The sequence below is a fragment of the Pogona vitticeps genome, chromosome 1 (assembly GCF_051106095.1).
Source record: "Pogona vitticeps strain Pit_001003342236 chromosome 1, PviZW2.1, whole genome shotgun sequence".
Lineage (NCBI taxonomy): Eukaryota > Metazoa > Chordata > Lepidosauria > Squamata > Agamidae > Pogona > Pogona vitticeps.
In genome coordinates, this window is record NC_135783.1 from 353,080,862 (window position 1) to 353,100,490 (window position 19,629).

Below are 19,629 nucleotides of genomic sequence, written 5' to 3' on the forward strand. Positions count from 1 at the left end.
GTGGTGCACAGGACTCTCTTCAGTTCAATTTATCCTCACAACAACCTGCAAGGTAGGTAAGGCCAAGAAATGGTGACTGGCTGAAGATCACTCAGTGAATTTCTATGTCTAGTGGGGGGGGGAATCTGACCCAAGGAGAACTTCAGCCATAGTCCAATACTATAACCTCTAACCCACACTAGCGTTCCATCTGGCTGTTACTGTCAACCACAATGGACCCGTTGAATTGATGGAGCTTACACGAGCGTTGACTAGCCATGCTGCTCCAGATTCCATGGGCTGACTCAAGTGGAGAGCTGGTTGAGGCACCTCATTTTCCCTGTTGAGGAGATCTGGCCATAGTACGTACCTGACAATGAACAGTTAACAGAGCACGGACCTTGTTCCAAATTGCTCCTATGCCAGAGAGCCCCCACAATGACTCAACCCTCCATTCTGACCAAGGAACTCAAGTATGTTTTGGAAAACCCAAGCTTTACGGAACCTATTATTTGGGCATATTTTCAACCAAACACTTCAAAATACGAACATACCTCGTCTCTGTAGAGGGGGCTTGTATAATACATTATGTCCATTGCACTGCTGTTAAGCATATCCCTTAAACCTCGGACTTTATCTGGAGTGATAGAGTCAACCGTGTCTAAAACAAAGAAAAGAAATCTAAGTGTCTGGCCGAGGTGAGATAAGTGTAGATTTAAATATGAAACAGTTCAGCACAGTATGGGCACACGTTGAATAGGGGCATTCAAATCAGTAAGCAAAGAAATCTCTCAAGTGCAGAGATAAAACTCAAGCATGCCTGTAAAGTATTCAGTGTTTCCACAACACAACGTTCTCCAAACTGGATCCCAAGGAAACTCGTGTGGTTCCTCAGAGGATCCAGAAGTACCTCAGTGAGAAGAGGAGTAGGGAGGGACAAACTTTCGAGGCAGACAGACCAACGGTCTGCTGTAGAGGGCTACGTGATCTGAGCGACAGGCATAGCTGTCCGACTAAGGTGGTCCTGCCTGCGGCCCAGTGAGCATCGGGGAAATCATCACCATAAGCCCCAGTTCTTGGGCAGATGATACTGAAAGGGTAACCTGGGGGAATCACCCTTGAAATAGAGCCTGTGCAGACTGGGTTTGTGTGTGTGTGTGTTTTGACTACAACTCCCAGAACTCTCTAGGTAGCATGGCTCCTGGTCTGATCCGTCTACGATTCAAGTATTACAAATAGCATTCTTTTAGTTCATGAAATGAAACGTACCCCCATCAAGGGCAAGTTTGGATCTCCATTCAACGGGCAGGAACTCAACATGCGTTGCATGGTTGGAAAAATATTTTTCTTCTATTTTCCTCGCGGTGTCTCGCATCCTAAAGAAATTGGACATAAAGCATACAGCATGTTGAAAAAAACGGTCTTCCTACGATGTGACTGTTAATGATTCTCAATGTGTAAGGAGCACTCTTGATTTTTTAATAGTAATTTGGGAATGAGGCATCAACAGAGAAACAGAAACCCAAACAATGGTCCGCATGGCTTTGCTTTCTGTTTTCTAAATGTTATTCTCAATGATCTATAGAATGATCACAGCGAACCGCTGGAGATTCCAGCCTTTCTTTCATGACAGTGCCTGCATAACCACCCCAATGGCCCAAGGTGCAAAAACTCTGGGGAGCATAAAACATCTGCCACCAAGCGACACAGGACAGACAGGCCCTCCGCTGTAGGTTTTCCCCCAGCTACCTCAGTTGTGTTATCGGTCTCATGGCTCTTAAGATTCTGGATTACTGAGGGGAAACATTCACTCTGGCAAATGGGAGACGATGCCTAGGAGGTGTTGTGTGTTCTGCCTTAATTGGCTTTTGCTTCCAGGAACTTAGGATCTTTGGCAGGGCAGATGACCACAGCGGGAGCATCTCCAAGGCTAGAGGTGAGAAATGTGCAGTTCTCCAGATGCTGCTGGGAATAGAGCTCCCAGCCTACAGTGCCGGCTAAGGCTGGTCAGAATGGCTGCCCGACAAATTCCAGAGAGCTGCAGTTTGCCCACACCTGGATTTAATCTAGATCTGCCTAGTGATTGAGAAGAGACCACGTTAACTGGTCTGATGAACTTGCTAACTGATCCATTACTAGCTGATAAGCCGAATCGGACCAATGTCTATATGACAGGCCTATGGATACCATGGACTGTTCAGAAAGGCATATGAATGTATTCTATATGAAATATGAGACGAGAGTCAGGATTACCTGGTGGACAAAGAGCGAGGACTTGCCAGTGCATTCAATTTACAAGGAAGGCAATTTCAACAACATGTTAGAAATAATTTTCCTTACTATACGAGTTGCCCAGCAATGGAATGGTCTACCTTACAAGGTGGTAGATCTTCCTGTACTGGAGATTTACACGATACAGTGTAAACGATACCTCACAAGGACTAAAACACCCTCTTTTCTTTTCCTCTGGATGAGAACGTATCCCTCTAATTTAACAGACTTTGCCGTAAGACATTCAAAGGTCTGCACTTGCTGAATAGCCACAATATTATTCTATCAAGCCTTCAGTTGGCCCTCTCTGCCGCTTCCTTCCCTCATCGGGTCTTTGTCACTTTGCTTCACTTCTGACACTCATACTTCAGCTACCTTCTCCTATATGCCCAAAGCAGTTTAAGAGGATTTGAGCCATTTGGATTCCTAAAACTGAGATGTTGAGCTGTTGTAAGAAACCTGTTGTTATACATTTCAGAATGAACAACAACACAGGACAAGGACCCTAGAAGCCTTCAACCCACCAACACGGCTCTCCTTTGCAATGGGATCTGAGCCCCAAGAGGGTGCAGAGTAAATGGGGCCTTTCAGCCACTTCAGGCTTGCTCTCACTTTATATCTGGCTTTTTGCAATGCCCAGAGAACCCTACCGGCCAACGTTTATCTCTGTTGATGGCCTTGGGAAGAAGGCGCAGCTTTTTCCCTTCAAGGATGATTCCACTTTCTTAGTGCAAGCCAAGCACTTCAGGCATCTTATTATGTTTCATCTTTATTTATTAGATGTATTACAGGGCACCTTTTTGTTAAAATCATGCTCAAGGGGCCAACAATACAGGAAGGCTGGGGATAAAAACTATAATCAAGACATAAAAACAAATCAACTAAAAACAGAATGAAGACACATTAATAAGAAACAGCCACCCGCTGTTAAAACCCAAAAGCCAGATTACTGTAAAAGTCAAAAACCTATCCGAATAGAAATCCCCTCCAACAATAAAAGCCATTGATATTACAATAAATCCAAAATCTCTAAATGCTAAAAAATCTATCCAGGAGAATAAAATCATTCCAGAGAAGGCCAGCTGGCTTGATAAGTTTTTTACACCCTGAACAAGAGTGTGCGGAAGAATCAACAGTCGTGCCGGTCGGAAAGTGTGATGTTATTTGTGCAGAGCACACATCGCTTGAACAGCCGGGGGGGGGGGGAATAAAAGAAGCAGGAAGAGGGTGGGTGGGGTGGGGGACAGTGTAGAGGAAAGGAGAGAGAAAAACTCAGGAAGAATAAAAATGGAAGATTAACTCATGAGGGAACGTCAAATGAAGGGTAGAAGGCCCAAAGGGCTGAAAGAAAGCAAGCTCTGATCTAGCGAAAAAAGTACGCTAGCTCATCAAAAGGTCTGACCTGAGCCACGGCTAAAAGGAATTGATGAGACTTCGGGCGGGCGGAGCATGTGCTCCGCGGGAGGGGACGTCCCACTAATCATATGTCTTTAAGCTCTAGAAACTTCTGAAACATCCTGTGCAGGTGCAGAACAGCCCAATTGTGTGGATTCACAGATACCACGAAGACGAACCATCAATTTCATGGGGAATCTGGAACTTCACACCAACAGACTCTAATTTGATTGCAGGATATTTAGAAAAACTGCACATCTGCTTCTTCAGATCTCCTGTGCCTAAATCAAAGCCATTTAACTCCTTGATGTGAGGGCTTTAAAAGGAAACAGCCAGCAAATCAGTGAGTATGATGGCAAGAACGGAGTAATGTTTCCTGAAATTAGTTCTGGGTAAGAGCTTCTACTACTCATATAGTTTACCAACAGCAGTTTCCAAATGCTCTTTAAGGTCAGACGGACCGAGCAGTCCCACTCTGATGTAGCGACAGGGTTAGGCAACTGCAATCAAAACTGTCTTTCTCCAAAACAGAAGCAAAGCAGGGGTTGCTTCCAAAAGGGAGCTTCTAATATAGAAGGTATGGGCAACTTTGGTGGTGCTGAGAGCCAAATTTTCAGCCTCTCTAGACCCTTTAGGGGCAACACTGGGCCCAGTCATGTTTTTGCCAAAAGATTCAGGGATTAAAAAGTGCACAACAAATTTTTTTAGAAAGGTTTGGCTGGTACCAAGAAATGTCATCGCTGAAAACAACACACTTTGCACATGAAAAACCACCCTGCTACCCACTCCAGATTTCCAAGAAGCACTCACATGGCAGTGTTTTTGATTATCCTCCCTTGGTCCATTTTCTGCCCAATGCCATGAACAACGAACACAATGTGAGTTGTTGGCGATGGTTTCTCTTCTAACGTGGCTTCTTCAACGTAGCCTCTGTGAAGACGCGTCCCGCTGCTTGAAGCTGCAAAAGAGGAACTATCATCACCTTGTTCGGGCTCTCTGTTTTGTCACAGGGGGCGAGTAAAAGTGGCCAATACACGATCAAGGATAAATGCTTCCGGACACCTTTCATTTCCCCCCCCTCTCCCACCTGGGCTCAGGTAATGCAACAAATGATGCATGCACACACAAGGGGAAGAGGCTGGGGTCATTTCTGCAGCAGTGATTCTGTAATATGGGTCCTTTACATCTGCTGAGACAGCAAATGTTTCTCCGCAGGCTAAAATCAACTATTACAGCCCCTTGTAAATGGAGCTGAGATTCTTCTCTCTTTTGGGGGTCTACTCCTTTACTTCCAAGTGGGATTGTTCATTGGACAGGAACTTGTACTTCATTTTTGAAGAACACCTTCTCCATCAGATTCAGTCAGTCCGAGTCAAAATACTCCAGAGATCAAAAAAACGTAGTCAAGAAACCAGGCCCGAATGAAAACCAGAAGACTTGAAAGAATTGAAAATAGTTCTAGGCGTCGCAAAAGAGTCCAATTACAGCAACAGCAAAAAGGAACTGAGGTACCGGGGCGGGCAGGGCATGCGCACCACGGGGAAACGTTATGTAAGTTCTAGAATATTCTGTTATTTAAGCTCTAGAATATTCTGAAGAGTCCTAATCAGGCGCAGTTTAACCCATTCGTGTGCATTCAGAGACCACAAAGAAGAAACAGTGGGGATAGGCTAGGTAATCCTAGTTGCATGGTGGATTTGATTTAAATCACGTCAGTTTAAATCACAAGTCAGTAAGACTTGATTTAAATCATGATTTGTAAATGTAAAGTCTCATTTTTGCTGGTATTTATAATCTTTAGTATTTGCAACCACAAAAAAATTTCATATTTAGAATGGAGCTGTTTGTAAGTCAAAATGTTCGTACGTCGCGGTGTTTGTAAGTCAAGGCACCACTGTATTTATTTAAGGTTGTGAACCATCCAGAGTAGCCTTGGTGGCCAGTTGGGCAGTATAAAAGTCAAACAAACAAACATTTCCAGGGTGTATTTACCAGAACTGGCCACTAAAGGGATCCAGAGACCACACAATGTATAGCGTTTGCTCCATCGGCGGTTTTCAGCACCCACGGGGAGGCTTGGAACCGATCCCCCGCGGATAACACTGTAATGTGTTCATTGTTTGTACATAGATTTGCCGAACAACAATGGGATTAAGGTCTTATCTTGAACTTTGCTTACTTTATAAATTTAAATATTGCACAACTATACAGCCTCATGCTACATAACTAAGTTATATTTCATGCCGAATAACCTTTGAACTATAATGTATCTTAAATAGAAAAATATTTTAGGAAAAACCTCTTCCAAATGCATTTCTTTAAATTTTTAAAAAAATCTGATTTAAATTTTAAAAATCCAATTTTTAATTTTTTTTAAAAAAAATCATGTATTTTAATCCACCCTGGCTGGTCTGACTGCTGAGATGTTGCATCCTTGTTTTCTCGTTTTTCTCTTCCTTTGTTCATCCTTGGTTCTTTATATTTTGAATTCTTTAGCTTCTTATTTTGACTCTGTTTCACCAGGCACTCTGGATTTGAGTGAGAGCTTTCCAGTTGATAGGGTCAACATAAAATTCTTTCCATGTTGACTTCAGTGTCTCCTTGAGTTGCTCTGGTCCATCATGCAATAAATCCCCTGCAACAAGCTCCCCACAGAGAATACATTTCGTTAAGACGGCCACCCAACACCCTGATGACATGACTAGCTCAATGAAGTTGTCATAGTTTTACATGTCAAAGAATGTAAAAATGCTTGTCATCTGTATTTTCACCAACGCTCAAGGTTCAGGGACTTTATCCTGTTTATTTGTTGCTGAACATTCTCTAAAGACAGGTAAGATGAACATGACTGATCTTTCTTGTATGATGCCGATATTGTTCCTTGTTTGTCCGCAGTTACCAATTCAACTGGACAAATGCCAACTGTGTGTGAACTGGGAGTTTTGTGTTTTCCTCAAAGTGAGTTCACAGTGTCTGACGTCTGAACAGCACTTTAGAGTTGGAGAGCCAGCATTGTAGTTAAATTCTTTGAAAAGATTGTATGCGTGAGAGCAATAGACAATAAAATCTATTTGACTTTTAAAATTTAATGGCCTAAAACCATGTACCTGTCGCAATGAGTCTCTAAAACAATGGAATTTACATTAAGTATGGATTTCTATTCAGTAAGAACAGTTGCTTATCTGTAACACTGTTTTTCCAGTCACTTGCAAACACTCCCATGTGGGCCTTACACCTGTGCACAGACACATCTAAAACATTCCAGAACTGTGCAGCTTTGAAAGAGAATGCCACCCTCATCTACATACTGTTTGCTCCAGCAAGCCTCAGTGATCGGAGATCAGTACAGTGGTGCCTTACTTAACGACAATAATCCGTTCCAGGAAAACTGCCGTTAAACGAAAACATCGTAAAGCGAAAATAAAAACCCCATTGAAATGCACTGAAACCTGTGGGAGGCCATTTTGAAAACCGGCAGTCATTTTGAAGCCGCCAATCAGCTGTTTAAAAAACATTGTTTTGCAAAGAATCGGTTCCCAAAGCAGGGAACCGATCATCGCAAAGTGAAATTCCCCCATTTAGACCATTGTTTCACGATCGCAAAAAGATCGCCATAAAGCAGATTTGTCGTAATGCGGGGCAATCGTTAAGTGATGCACCACTATACTGGTGGCGCAGTGGTTAAAACGCTGTACTGCAGCTAAAACTGTGCTCATGACCTGGGGTTCAAATCCCAGGTAGCCGGCTCAAGGTCGACTCAGCCTTCCATCCTTCCGAGGTCAGTAAAATGAGTACCCAGCTTGCTGGGGGGGGGGGCAATGTGTAGCCTGTATAATTAAAATTGTAAACCGCCTGGAGAGTGCTTGTAGCGCTATGGGGCGGTATATAAGTCCAATCAATCAATCAATCAATCAATCAATCAATCAATCAATCAATCAATCAATCAATCAATCAATCAATCAATCAATCAATATACTCCCACCAAAGAATAGCAGCAGAAATTAGAGGGGAGCTTAGAAGGCTGTGTGACTTTAGACAGCCACTCAAAGAAACACAGTTGTAGGCAGTTGTGGGACTTTCCAGTCCCACAATTCACCTGGAACTTACTGCATTCCTGTGCTGCTGCTTCTAAAGGTAAGAAAACTGCTCCATTGCAGTGTGGGAGTTGCAAGGATCTGTGCAACGTGCCAAGGTCCATAGAAGAAGGAATCCTGATGCCAAATATTGCCTATGAAGAGAGCATCCAATGGAACTACTCTTCCGCTGACCTTAAAATGGCTGGAATGGCAGAGCACCAAGAAACTGCGAGTGATTATGGGTCTGCTACTCTCTTTGCAAGCTAATGGATCACTGCAAAGCTAATGAATCAACTGACACAAACTGGCCCAAAGCAACTCAGTCATGGAATGTTCTGGACGCTTATCTTCACAGGTGCAAGACTCACCTATCAATCACAGAAACCACAAAGAAGAACTGATTCAATCAGCTAGGACTGGCAACATGATTTAGGACTTTATATCCTATGCTTTTTTTTTTTTTTTTTTACAGAGGAGCAAAAGCTACTTGAGGTGATCTATTATTTGCCAGCATGCACTAAAAATAAGAAAAGTTTACCTTTGGAAAAACCCAGCTTCTGAGTGACAGTCCTTGCAATTTTCGAAGTTGTTGCATCGCTGTAAAGATACACTTCATCCACACTGTGCCAGTCGACATGGCTTCGGCTCAGCTTCAAGCTATGAATAGCTGTAGCAAAAAAAGAAAAGAAAAAAAGAAGAAGAAGACTGCCTTAATGAAGAAACAGGAGGAATTCTCACAAAGCTAGGTAGAGAAAAAAAGAGTGGGAATAACACAGAAAAGCAAGCCCACGACCATGTGTATTCTATACATCTATGTTGTCACAGCATATAATTTAATATATGGTGTTAAAGGATATAAAAGTTCCACGTAAGTCTGGGAAAGTATCAATTGTCAATCTGCTTTTGCTAAAAGCTCAGAAACCAGAAGGATGGAGCAAACCTCCAGTGTTTAATTTCTTTCTTATGCATTCAACCATTCAACACCATGCTGAAGCATCACACCTTAAAATGTATGCTTTCTTTGGATCTGCATAATTTTTACAAGTTCACTCTGCGCACTCTTTTACTGTATGATTTCCATACAGCCATGGGAGGCAGGAAGAACTTGCAGAATACACATAGCCTGGCTGTAACTGAAGACTAGATTAAGCAGTTTAGATGAGGGCTATGTAGCTATTTATCACTTCCAACTGCACCATACATTTATCATTTCATAAGAGGAAGTAGTATAAATCAATTTCCCTTGTTTGCTTCCCAAATAAAAGGTTCATCTGTGCAGGAAGGGGGAAATCACATGCCCACAAATTGATGTCTGTGTTTCTAAAAATCTGGTGCCACGATCCAGGACTATGAAATATTTATAAGCTACTGCAATATTCTTAGAGCGAAAGAAGAGGCCCCGTGTGTAGCAGATACAAAAGGCTCATGTGGCACTTTGTTCTGGAGCAAAAGGAGAGAAGACGGTGCTTTAAAAGGCAAGCATTTGTTAGCAAGTCTCAGGAATGGGCTGACAGATGTTAAACAAAAGAGATCATGCATTATGTAAGGCTGAACTAGATGAGATACATGTACACATCTAACAAGTCTCTGCTAGCTCTCTTCTCTTACTAGAAACAACAAACATATTTGGGTGAGAAAACGTAAAATTGCAGAGCGCTGGATTTATCCTTTCCCTGCCTGTTCCTTCTCTGTTCCAAACTCCATCTCCTGCTGCCCCCTACTTTTTTTAAAAAAAATTGTGGGGGTCCAAATGAGTGTTTGCTTTGCATTGTAAAAAAAAAACTTTAATCCTTTATTTGTTTCCAAGTGCACTGCTGGGAATGTTACGAATGATAAGAATTAGCAAACTGTATTACGGTCTGCAAAGGAACAACATGTCTTCTGCTAAAGAGCTAGCCTGTTGTACTGCTCTCCAGCGGTCAGGCAAGTGAACCCACAAAACGGAGATGTAAGGGACCCTTCTTGGTTGGCAAGTACTTGCCTTTAGCAGTGCTAGCCTCTAAACCTCTCCAGCATGCACCACTTACTGGTTGTTTCATAAGCCCTGTTTGTAGAGTACTACAGTGGGGTCTCGACTTACGAACGGCTCGACATACGAACGTTTCGACTTACGAACCGCTCTCATAGGAATATATGGACTCAACTTGCGAACTTAGATTCGAGTTACGAACTCTTTTTTTCCTTTTTTTAAAGCTAAGTCATCTTAGGTTAAAAGGAAAAAAAGAAAAAATATCCCCCTCTAGTGGCAGAAGGCGGAATAGCAGCTTCCCATTAGTTTCTATGGACGAAAAGAGCAGATACGGATTAAATGGTTTTCAATGCATTCCTATGGGAAATGAAGATTCGACTTACGAACTTTTTGACCTGAGAACTGCCTTCCAATACGGATTAAGTTCGTAAGTCGAGACCCCACTGTACTAGTTAAATAGGCCTCCAAGGAGGTGGCAGGAGAAAAGCAGGATGCAATTACACAATATACACAGAGATTGGATAGAACCCATCCAATGAGTACACCATAGCTGAGCAGGAAGAGCCTGGATCCCGCAGGAATCCTTAGTCAGTTAACTGCTGAACATCACATCTTCTGGATAAGATTTGCAGACAGTACAATAAGCTTCTGAAGGTAGAAGTATCCTACTTTTAGAGCATGGACCAATTTTTAAGCAGCTATTATAGGCAGCGTTTTGGATCCCTAATGAATCATTGGCGCACGTGGTTAGGACCATTGCCAGCCTCTAATGCTGTCTGCATGGATCATCTCATTCAGATCCGCTATTGCTTTCTTCATGCTTTTCTATTTCGGAAGAGAGTAGTATCAAGACCATGCAGAGGGGAAGCATGGGGTTCTCTAGAGCACTACACCAGAAGAGGCTATAGCTACAACAGAAAAATGCCTAGACAAGAAGACAAGAAGACAAATCTGCAATTACTGTACCTTCAGACCACTTGCGCTTAAGCCCTGTTGCCTCTGCATTCTCCTTATATCCTCTCCATTTGAACAGAGAATGGAGGGAGAAGGAAGGGAAGTAGTAGATAACTAAAATAAAAAACACCGAGCTTCAACATGATTTTTTTTAAAAAAGGGCATCACTGGATTTTCCAGAGTACTAACTTTAATAAAAAACTGATGAACATAGAAAATATTGGGGAGGAGGAGGAGGAGAAGGCTACAAATAAATTTTATAAAAACAAAAGAGCACCCCCTCCCACTTGTGGGGGAATTATTGTTTTCTTTTCTACTTTTTATGAGAGGTTTACTGGTACAAGAAAACAAGACTGAACTCAGAGCACAGAAAAAACAAGAGACATGCAATAAATGACTCATCCAGTCAATGTAAACACACAGCTGCACTGTGACAGCTACCATGCACAGTTCCAAATCATGGCCTCAAAACGTTAAGTCGGCTGTGAAGACATTATTAAATCCCTTCTCCTGGCCGCTAGAATGGGGATAGCCCGCTGGCGGCTGGACCAGCAGATACCGCCTGCTGTTAAGACCTCGCCCAAGAAAAGAAGACACATCCCAGCATGCATTGTCTACAACAGGCCTTCCATTCCTGAACAGCACTGGAGTTTCCCTGTGGGGGTAACTGCAGGTCCACTGCGAAGTTTCCAAATACTCATTTCACAGCTTCCAAGCTATCCCTGCGAGGATACTGAAACACAAGGGGATACCTCCTTGAAATCATGGCGCTGTGGTTTGACAGACTTACCTTACCCTTACAGGTAGATGCCAGTGCTGTTCAGTGTGGAAAGGGGACATCACAAGGTGAGTGAATGCTGTTGTGGTGTCTCGGAAGTGGGAAGGGAGGGGTCGAGAAGGCGGTGGCTGTGCTGCTCCCCACCTAGGAAACAGGAGAACAACAAAGGACCACCAAGGTCAGTCGGGAGTCAAGCAGGGAGTCACGACAACACAGAACCTCAGGGGTGGATCAAAGCAGAAGAGAGAGCCGTGGGGTCTCGAAAACAATACAAATGCAAGGGCGGGCAGTATCTTTCTTAGATCACTTAAACAAACAAAGAAATAAAAAAATATCAAGCAGACATCAGACAGCTTGCTTTTGAGGATAATTATAGACTTTGGGGCTTTCATAAAAATATATATTTTTCTGAACGACTCGCAAAAATGTGGTGCACAGCCTGGAGAGGAATGACCATCAAAATAAGAGTTGTCTGTGGTTTGCTTGATTTTTTAAGTGGTCTAATAAAAGCATCTCCTGCTCCTGCATGTTTATGTGTTGATATTGAGGTGTTTTTTTTAAAAGTTAGCCCTTGCTTGAAAAGACTGTTTGAACCTGGTACAAAAAAACAGAACCTTGAAAAACTGCAGTGGCTAATTTAACACCCCCCCCAAAAGGGGGGGAGACATACCTTCATCAGCCCCAGTTGGACTCAATCATCCTGACCAGGTAAAAACAGTATTTGGGAGGGCACTGATGCATTTATTTATTTATTTTTCCTCTGGGCTTTTGTGATCTGCTGTTAGCAAGGCCTAGGAATGAAGGACGCGGCAGAGGCTACCAACTAATAAAAGCAGATATGTAAGAGGAGGGCAGGTTGCCCTACGCACAGCCAGACGGCTCCCTCATGCCATGGGTTTAGTTAATTCCCAAACTGTGCCACGTGAGCCACATATTCATGAAAGTTTTCATCGTACATGAAGCTGTTTACTGCACGGCTGCATGATTTCCTACTCTGACTACATTAAAATCAACCTTGAGCGATGGAGGCAGCAGGTATGATTGGCATGATGCATGGATAGCAGAAATACCGATGCTCAGAAAAGGCTGCCCGCCTACCAAACTTCTGCAAGAGTGATCGCTCTGGATCTTGTTGTCAAGTCAGCAACACATGCAACATTGTGTGTGTGTGTGTGTGTGTGTGTGTGTGTGTGTGTGTGTGTGTGTGTGTGTGTGTGTGTGTGTGTGTGTGTGTGTGTGTGTGTGTGTGTGTGTGTGTGTGTGAGAGAGAGAGAGAGAGAGAGAGAGAGAGAGAGAGAGAGAGAGAGAATCCTGTTTGAGCATATCTTAATCCATAAAGCTCTCAAAAGACTTTTAGAGGCTGCAGAGAGCGCCTTCAGCTTTGAACAAAAACACAGCTCTTGTGCTTCAGTGCAGAACAAACCATTAATCTGACATATGTGTGATCCCCCCAATGGTGCATTTCTCAAGTTTTACAGGAACATGAGAGCTGGGAATGGCAAGATGCAGGGCAAATCAGCAGAAGAGGAATACCTACCCACCGCCTATGTCTCTGGCCAGCCAGCTCACTTCAGTTTGGGTGTAAATAGGGGCCAGGAGAGTCTAGCAACCCTCTTTTCTTTTATGGGGGGTGGCACAGACCCCAGGAACTTTAGGGGAACCCTACTGCATTGGTTGTTAGTGAGCGAAATCAAACTGCACTCAAGAAAAAGTACACTCATAGGGTGGGATTTTTGTCTCCTCTCCTTCCTGCAGTCCAACCTCAAATTGCTTTCTCCTACACCTCCACAGTCGTTCTTAAGAGTAGGGCTGGAGAGGAGACATTGAACTGCCTCTCTTTCAATGACTGAATCAGTCGGATCAAGGGGAAGATTCAGCTTGGTATAGCACAATTCAATCCCCACCCCATTTATTTCAATTAAGCCAGGATAACATTCCAGAGAACTGTTATTAGGGAGGAATTTTCCTGCATCTGGAGCAGGTTAAATTACAGAATTGCTGATGCTGCCAAGCTCTGACACACGAGGTTCCCAGAGAGCTAAAGGAGAATCCAGAAATATTACATGACAATCTCCTAGCACAGAGATGATCTACCCCAGTCCGTGGCCGGACCGTGGCCTGAGCAAGACCGGGCCGCGGAGACTCCCTTCCCCACACCTGCTTTGCGCCCATGCATGCGTGCCAGCACCAGAGTGAGCACTCCCCCACTCCTTCATGCATGTACCTGAGCGCCCGCGCGAAGGGGTGGGGGCTCACATGCAGGCGCTTCGGCACATGTGCAAAGGGGTGAAGGAGCGCTCACGCCAGTGCTGGCAGGCGTACACACATGCTCTCCACCGCTTCACGCATGCGTCCAAGAGAACATGCACATGCGCGGGGGTGCCCTGCCCACCTCAGAGGCTCAGCCGGTCTGCAGTCCCAAAAAGGTGGGGGACTGCTGTTTTAGCACACTGCCTCTATCCATTTCAAAGAAAGCACTCTTTCCCCTTTCCTTCCTCCCTGTTTCTAGACTAATCCCTGCACTTCACTCTAATGTGTTTATACATCTAATAGTATAAGCACTGATTACCATTTATTTTTGTTTTGCCAAAAGATGCTACAGCTGCTCCAGACAAGCTCGGTACAGAAACCAAGGAATACATCAACGTCGATGCCGAGGGGGATTTTGGCTTGGAAACCTTGGTGGAGGTCCTCGGCAAGGGAGTAGTTGAAGAGAGGGCGCAGATCGAGGCCCTGGAGTAGGGGTAGAGGTTCCATTGTGGGGCTGGTTGGAGGACTGGAGGGTGCCAAGGATTTTTCCCACAAGCGGGACCTAAGTCGTTGCAGCTGGAGTTTAAAAGCCGGTTTTGTTAACTTTTTACACTCCAGACAGGAGTGAGTCTGGTGGCTCTCACGCAGACAGAACAAGCAACGATCGTGGTGGCCGTCAGTAAAAGGAATTTTACTGACACACGTCATGCAACGCTTGAATGGGCTTGAAGAGGCCATTAATAAAGGGCGAGAAGGTGGGGGGGGGGACAAAAAGAAGAGATAACTCACAGGGAAACGTTCGTAAATAAAAAAACTTGATTAAGTCCATGATCCAAGAATCGAACACATCAGGCCGTCCGAAAGATCAGAAAAACTGTAAGATCAGAAAATCACAAAATTGCTCTAGGAGTCACTACAGGAGTCCGATTTCAGTGGTGGCTAAAAGAAACTGAGGTAATTTGGGTGGGCAGAGCATGCGTGCCACGGGGCCCTACTAATTACGTCTTTTTAAGCTCTAGAATATTCCGAGGCCTGTGCAGGCGCAGTAAAACCCATTTGTGTGCATTCACAGAGGCCACAAAGAAGAACGCACCTTCGTAGCCGAGGTGCTGCTGCAGCAGTGGCAAAAAAAGGAAGTGAGGCACTCTGTCCCATGGGCAGGGCAAGCGCGACGTGAGGGAGGTCCTAACACACAAGCGTAAAAGCTCTAGAAGTTTCCAAGGTTCTCTGTGCAGGTGCACTAAAACCCATTTGTGTGCATTCACAGAGGCCACGAAGAACAATCTTCTTCATTGGACTAGGGAAGAATTCTGCCAGAATCCCTGGAGAATCCGTGGTGCCAGTGCCACAGCTGGCAATACCGGATGATGGATTTGACTTGGTATAAATCAGCTGCCTACGTTCTACCCCAAGGACGCATATCTTCTATTTCAATCCAACACCTTGTTTACTGAAATCGCAGGCATGGTTAAGAAAGAAGTCTGTGCTTTCTTTTACCGTGGCATCTGAATCTGGCACTCCAGTTTCTGCCTCCCCCAGTAATTCAATGTTAAACGCAATGGTTTATTATTGGCTTGTACCTCTGCCTTGCATGGGGGGAAAACAAGCTGGGTTCCTTCACTCAGTTTACCAGCGACACCCCTTTCTTGTGTAAGTAAGAAAGAAAAAAGCTGGTGCAAGTTACATAGTTTGCCTTCTTGAAGCCCAGCTTAGCAACAGGATTTGGGCCAGTTTATTATGTCAGGTCTGGAAGAAGGACCCTGTGCTGGTGTGGTAATTGTAATATTAGGAGTAACGGTCAATCCATTTTGTCCTTTAGGAGCACATAAGATTTCTCATAAGAAAAACTCAGTAGGATTTCCTGCTCCCAGACCTAGAGAACCTTATGCAGGAGAAAGGCTTCCAGCTGCTGCTGGGGCTTTCTGTAAATATTTAATATTGTACTGTACATAATCCAGAATGCCTGCTAGGCGGAGAGTGCCATTTTATAAACCTAATGCATAACAGTGATAGTATTTTCTGCTTTTAGCTTATATTTTAGTCAGAAATGTAGATAATTCTTAACTGGTTTACAGTTTTAATACAGAATTTTTTTTGTACCAGTTTTGTGATTTTAGGGTTGTTGTTTTTAAAAAAACATATGCTGCTTCCAGAGTGTATTGGCCCTGAAAAGTGGTGCAAAAATCCTTAAAATCACGCTACCAATCATCCACCCCCAACGATAATGATAACGTTACCAATTTTATTTAAATACAGTACCACCTTCAAAACCTACCAAGAGAACAGCCTGTTTCCAATCTCTCACTGAAAAGAGCTGAGTCTGATTTTTGGCAAGGTTAAGAATATTTCTTTTGGAAATGGAACAAAATCAATACTCTTTCAGCTAAAGCTAATGAAGGCAAGCCGTAGATTTCCTTGAACTAAAAGCAGAAGAATCCATTGATCAGCCAAGGTCTACAACAAGAGTGGGAAGGCACACGGCCTGGCAACACACCCTTTTCTCTAGACCCTGTGCCCTGTTCTCTCCAAGTAGCCCTTCTTCCTGCTGAAGAAGAGGAACAATCCAGGAGGCAGTGGAAGACAGGAGGGCCTGGCATGCTCTGGTCCACGGGGTCACAAAGAGTCAGACATGACTAAACAACTAAACAACAACAAAAAGCTTCCAGAAACAGCAATTACAGTGGTGCCCTGCTTAATACTTACCCCGCTTGACGACTAATCTGCTTCATGATGAGGTTTTTGCAATCGCAAAAGAATGGGTTTTTTCACTTTGCAACGATCCGTTCCCTGCTTTGGGAACTGATTCTTTGCATTACGACGATCAAAAACAGCTGATCGTTGGGTTTCAAAATGGCCACCGGGTGTATAAAATGGCTCCCCGCTGTGTTTAGGAAGGCTTTTTCACAAGACAGGGAGCAGAAAATGGCCGCCCTGTGGAGGATCTTCACTGGACGGTGAGTTATTCAGCCCATTGGAACGCATTGAACGGGTTTTCAATGCATTTCAATGGAATTTTTTATTCTGCTTGACGAGGATATCGCTTAACAGCGATTTTGCTGGAACGGATTATCCTTGTCAAGCGAGGCACCACTGTAATTTTTTACAGTGGCCCTACATCTCACTTTGTTCAGACACCCACCCTTCCAGCAAAACTCACCAGCAAAACTAACTATACTTTGCCTTCTGAGACTCCATACAATTAAGAGACATACAACTTTACCTGTTAAAGAAGGACCTACTCAGTGAAATGTTTAATAGTACTTCTGCTCATTTTTATTTCCAAAGAAGCAGATCGTTGCCTTTATAATAATATGCCTCAGAAGGAATAAGTGAGTTCTTTTGCAAGTGGAGAGAAACAGTTAAAGGCTAAATGTCCTCCAGTCTGTTGCGGTCTCTTAATTCTGAATGGGCCAAGCACAAATCAAGCAATGGTGAACTACACATTTAACGTAACATATTGTTTGGCCAGACTACTGCCAGACATGGGAAGGGATCATGCCCCTAAGGCAAAGAGAGAGGGGAGAGAGATCCGTTACTGCTGGTCCTGAGCAATATTGTCACCTCTAACTGCAGGCAGGCACCAGTACTGGAGTACAGAAAGTCTTTAAGGAAAGAAGGTAAACCATCCCTTCTCTTCCTGCTGTTTTTCTAGGCAACCACGCTCATGTCCCCTACGGCTTTCAAAATAAGACAGAGTAAGGTTTAATTTGTGAGTGCTTGGTTTACTTAGGGGCTCTTCCAAATGGGTTTTTTTAAAAGAAGCATTGCTTAACTTTCCCTCTTCACAGATCCGAGTTCTTGCCACAACCACATTCAAACACAACCCTCTGTTTTTCACCATATTTATTTCCCACTACCTTCCAGCCATGCTGGACTCCTGGGTCTGCTCTTACCTCCTAGTTTAACTCTCCTACCCCTTTGCTAACTCTAGCGCATCACTGACACACTTCAGGTGACACTGCCATAATACTGTATAGTATGCTTCAAAATAACAATGCAGCTTAGCATTAAACTGCTATTGTTTCGAAGAAGGGCATCATCGGACAGTCACTTGGGGCTCTGCAACAGGGCACAGCAGTGAGGGAAGAAGTAAAGGGTAAGTCGCCAACAGAGCTGTGAGTCAACACAGACAACGTGAACCAGAAAGATACTGATTTAAAAGTACTTTATGCACAAATTCTTTCAGAACTCCTTCAGCATGTTGCGTTACTCCTGATGAACATAACATGGATATAATAATCAATGTGCCCCCTAATCTTCAGCCCCGTTAGGTGGGGCTCCGCCTCTCATGACTCCGTCCCCCGTGTGAGGTTCCGTCACGACCAGAACCAAAGGGGCTGAAAACAATTGCTGTGTGGAGGGAGGTGGAGTTGTGCGCATGTTAGAGGGATCTTTGGATACAACACAAACTAAAAAGAGAGGTTACTTACCTGTAACTTTGGTTCTTCGAGTGGTCATCTGTGAATTCACACTAATGGGTTTAATCTGCGCTTGCGCAGAGGTCTCCAGAATATTCTAGAGCTTTACGATACGTTTGTCAAGGAGCGCCCCCCCCAGTACACATGGTCCGTCCATCCTGGGCGGACCACGAAGAAGAGCCTGCCCTGCATCACATCAAGGTGATACAGGAGTGACGGACAGAGGGGAGGCTAGGCGGGACGTGTGGTTTCATAGGCGACCAATCAAAGAACCAGAGTTACAGGTAAGTAACCCCTCTTTCTTCTTCGTGGTCTCTGTGAATGCATACTAATGGGTGATTTAACAAGCTAACTTGCCAGCGGAGGGACGTCATGGAAGAACAGAAGAAAGTACAGATCTCCCAAATGATGCATCCTTTTTGACTCTCAGATCCAGGCAATAATGGGCGGCAAACGTAGAATGTCTGGGAGTGGTACTCCACGAAGAAAGGCCGCAGAGATAGCCAGAGCTCTGGTAGAATGAGCCTTAATACCAACAAGTAGAGGCTGTTTGGCGAGTTGGTACGCCAGTTTTGTAGCTGCAACGAGCCAACAGGATACAGTTGGAGACGAAATAATGAGAACCACTGTGAAGGAGACGCAGTGTTACAAAAAGTCATTTTGATTCGGGGAAGGAAGTAGTCCGTGAGACACAGAAAGCAAGCGTGTGTCTACCGTCCAACATGTGCAAAGATTGCTCAAGGTCAGACATAGGTGACAGAAAAAAGGTAGGTAAAAAGAAAGGTTACTTACCTGTAACGATGGTTCTTCAAGTGGTCATTCTGTGAATTCACACAAAGGGTTAATACCAGCGCTAGCGTTGGGCCTCTCGGAACATTCTCTAGCTGCAAGAGAAAAGTAACAATGTTTAGGACTACCCTCACTGCGCACGCCCAGCCTAACCGTCCCTCAGTTCCATTTGTCCGCCATAGGCCCTCGAGTCATAGAGATGCCAGTGACAGACAGACAGAGGGGAGGCCGGGCGGGATTGTGTGAATTCACAGAATGACCACTTGAAGAACCATCGTTACAGGTAAGTAACCTTTCTTTCTTCATCGTGGTCTTCTGTGAATGCACACAAAGGGTGATTAGCACGCTTACTAACCGGATGGTGGGCTGTCACTGAAGAGCCGATGCTAGCACTGCCCTCCCGAATCTGGTCTCCTCTTTTGCCCTCACGTCCAATCTGTAGTGGGTTATGAAGGTCGAGGCATTGGACCATGTAGCGGACCGGCAGATGTCGGGCAGGTCAACGCCACGGAGTAAGGCAGTCGATGAGGCAACAGCCCTGGTGGAATGGGCTTTAAGTCCTTGTGGAGGGTCTCTGTGGTTGAGCTCGTAGGCAAGGGTGATGGTAGATACGAGCCACCGAGAGAGAGTGGACGGCGAGGCCGGGCAACCCTTCTTTGGGCCAAAGTAACACAGAAAAAGTCTCTTGGCCAGGCGAAAGTCCTTGGTTCTGGACACATAAAAAGCTAAAGATCGTCGAACATCAAGCAT

General features: G+C 44.3%; 1 protein-coding gene across 3 annotated transcripts in view; it reads right to left on the minus strand.

Moving 5' to 3' along the window:
• Positions 1-19,629, minus strand: part of DDHD1 (DDHD domain containing 1) — a 64,126-nt gene that overhangs the window by 22,087 nt on the left and 22,410 nt on the right. For 2 of the 3 annotated variants that reach the window (XR_012082722.2, XM_072986887.2), the window contains exons 3-7: positions 10,657-10,758; positions 8,260-8,388; positions 4,456-4,603; positions 1,249-1,355; positions 534-640 (exon numbers count right to left, since the gene is read on the minus strand). Coding sequence is in view for 2 of the 3 variants with exons in the window: in XM_072986887.2 (XP_072842988.2) it covers positions 534-640; positions 1,249-1,355; positions 4,456-4,603; positions 8,260-8,388; positions 10,657-10,758 (593 nt within the window). In the remaining variant the exon portion in view is untranslated. The remainder of the gene's footprint in view (positions 1-533; positions 641-1,248; positions 1,356-4,455; positions 4,604-8,259; positions 8,389-10,656; positions 10,759-19,629) is intronic. The other variant, XM_072986888.2, reaches the window with a different exon arrangement.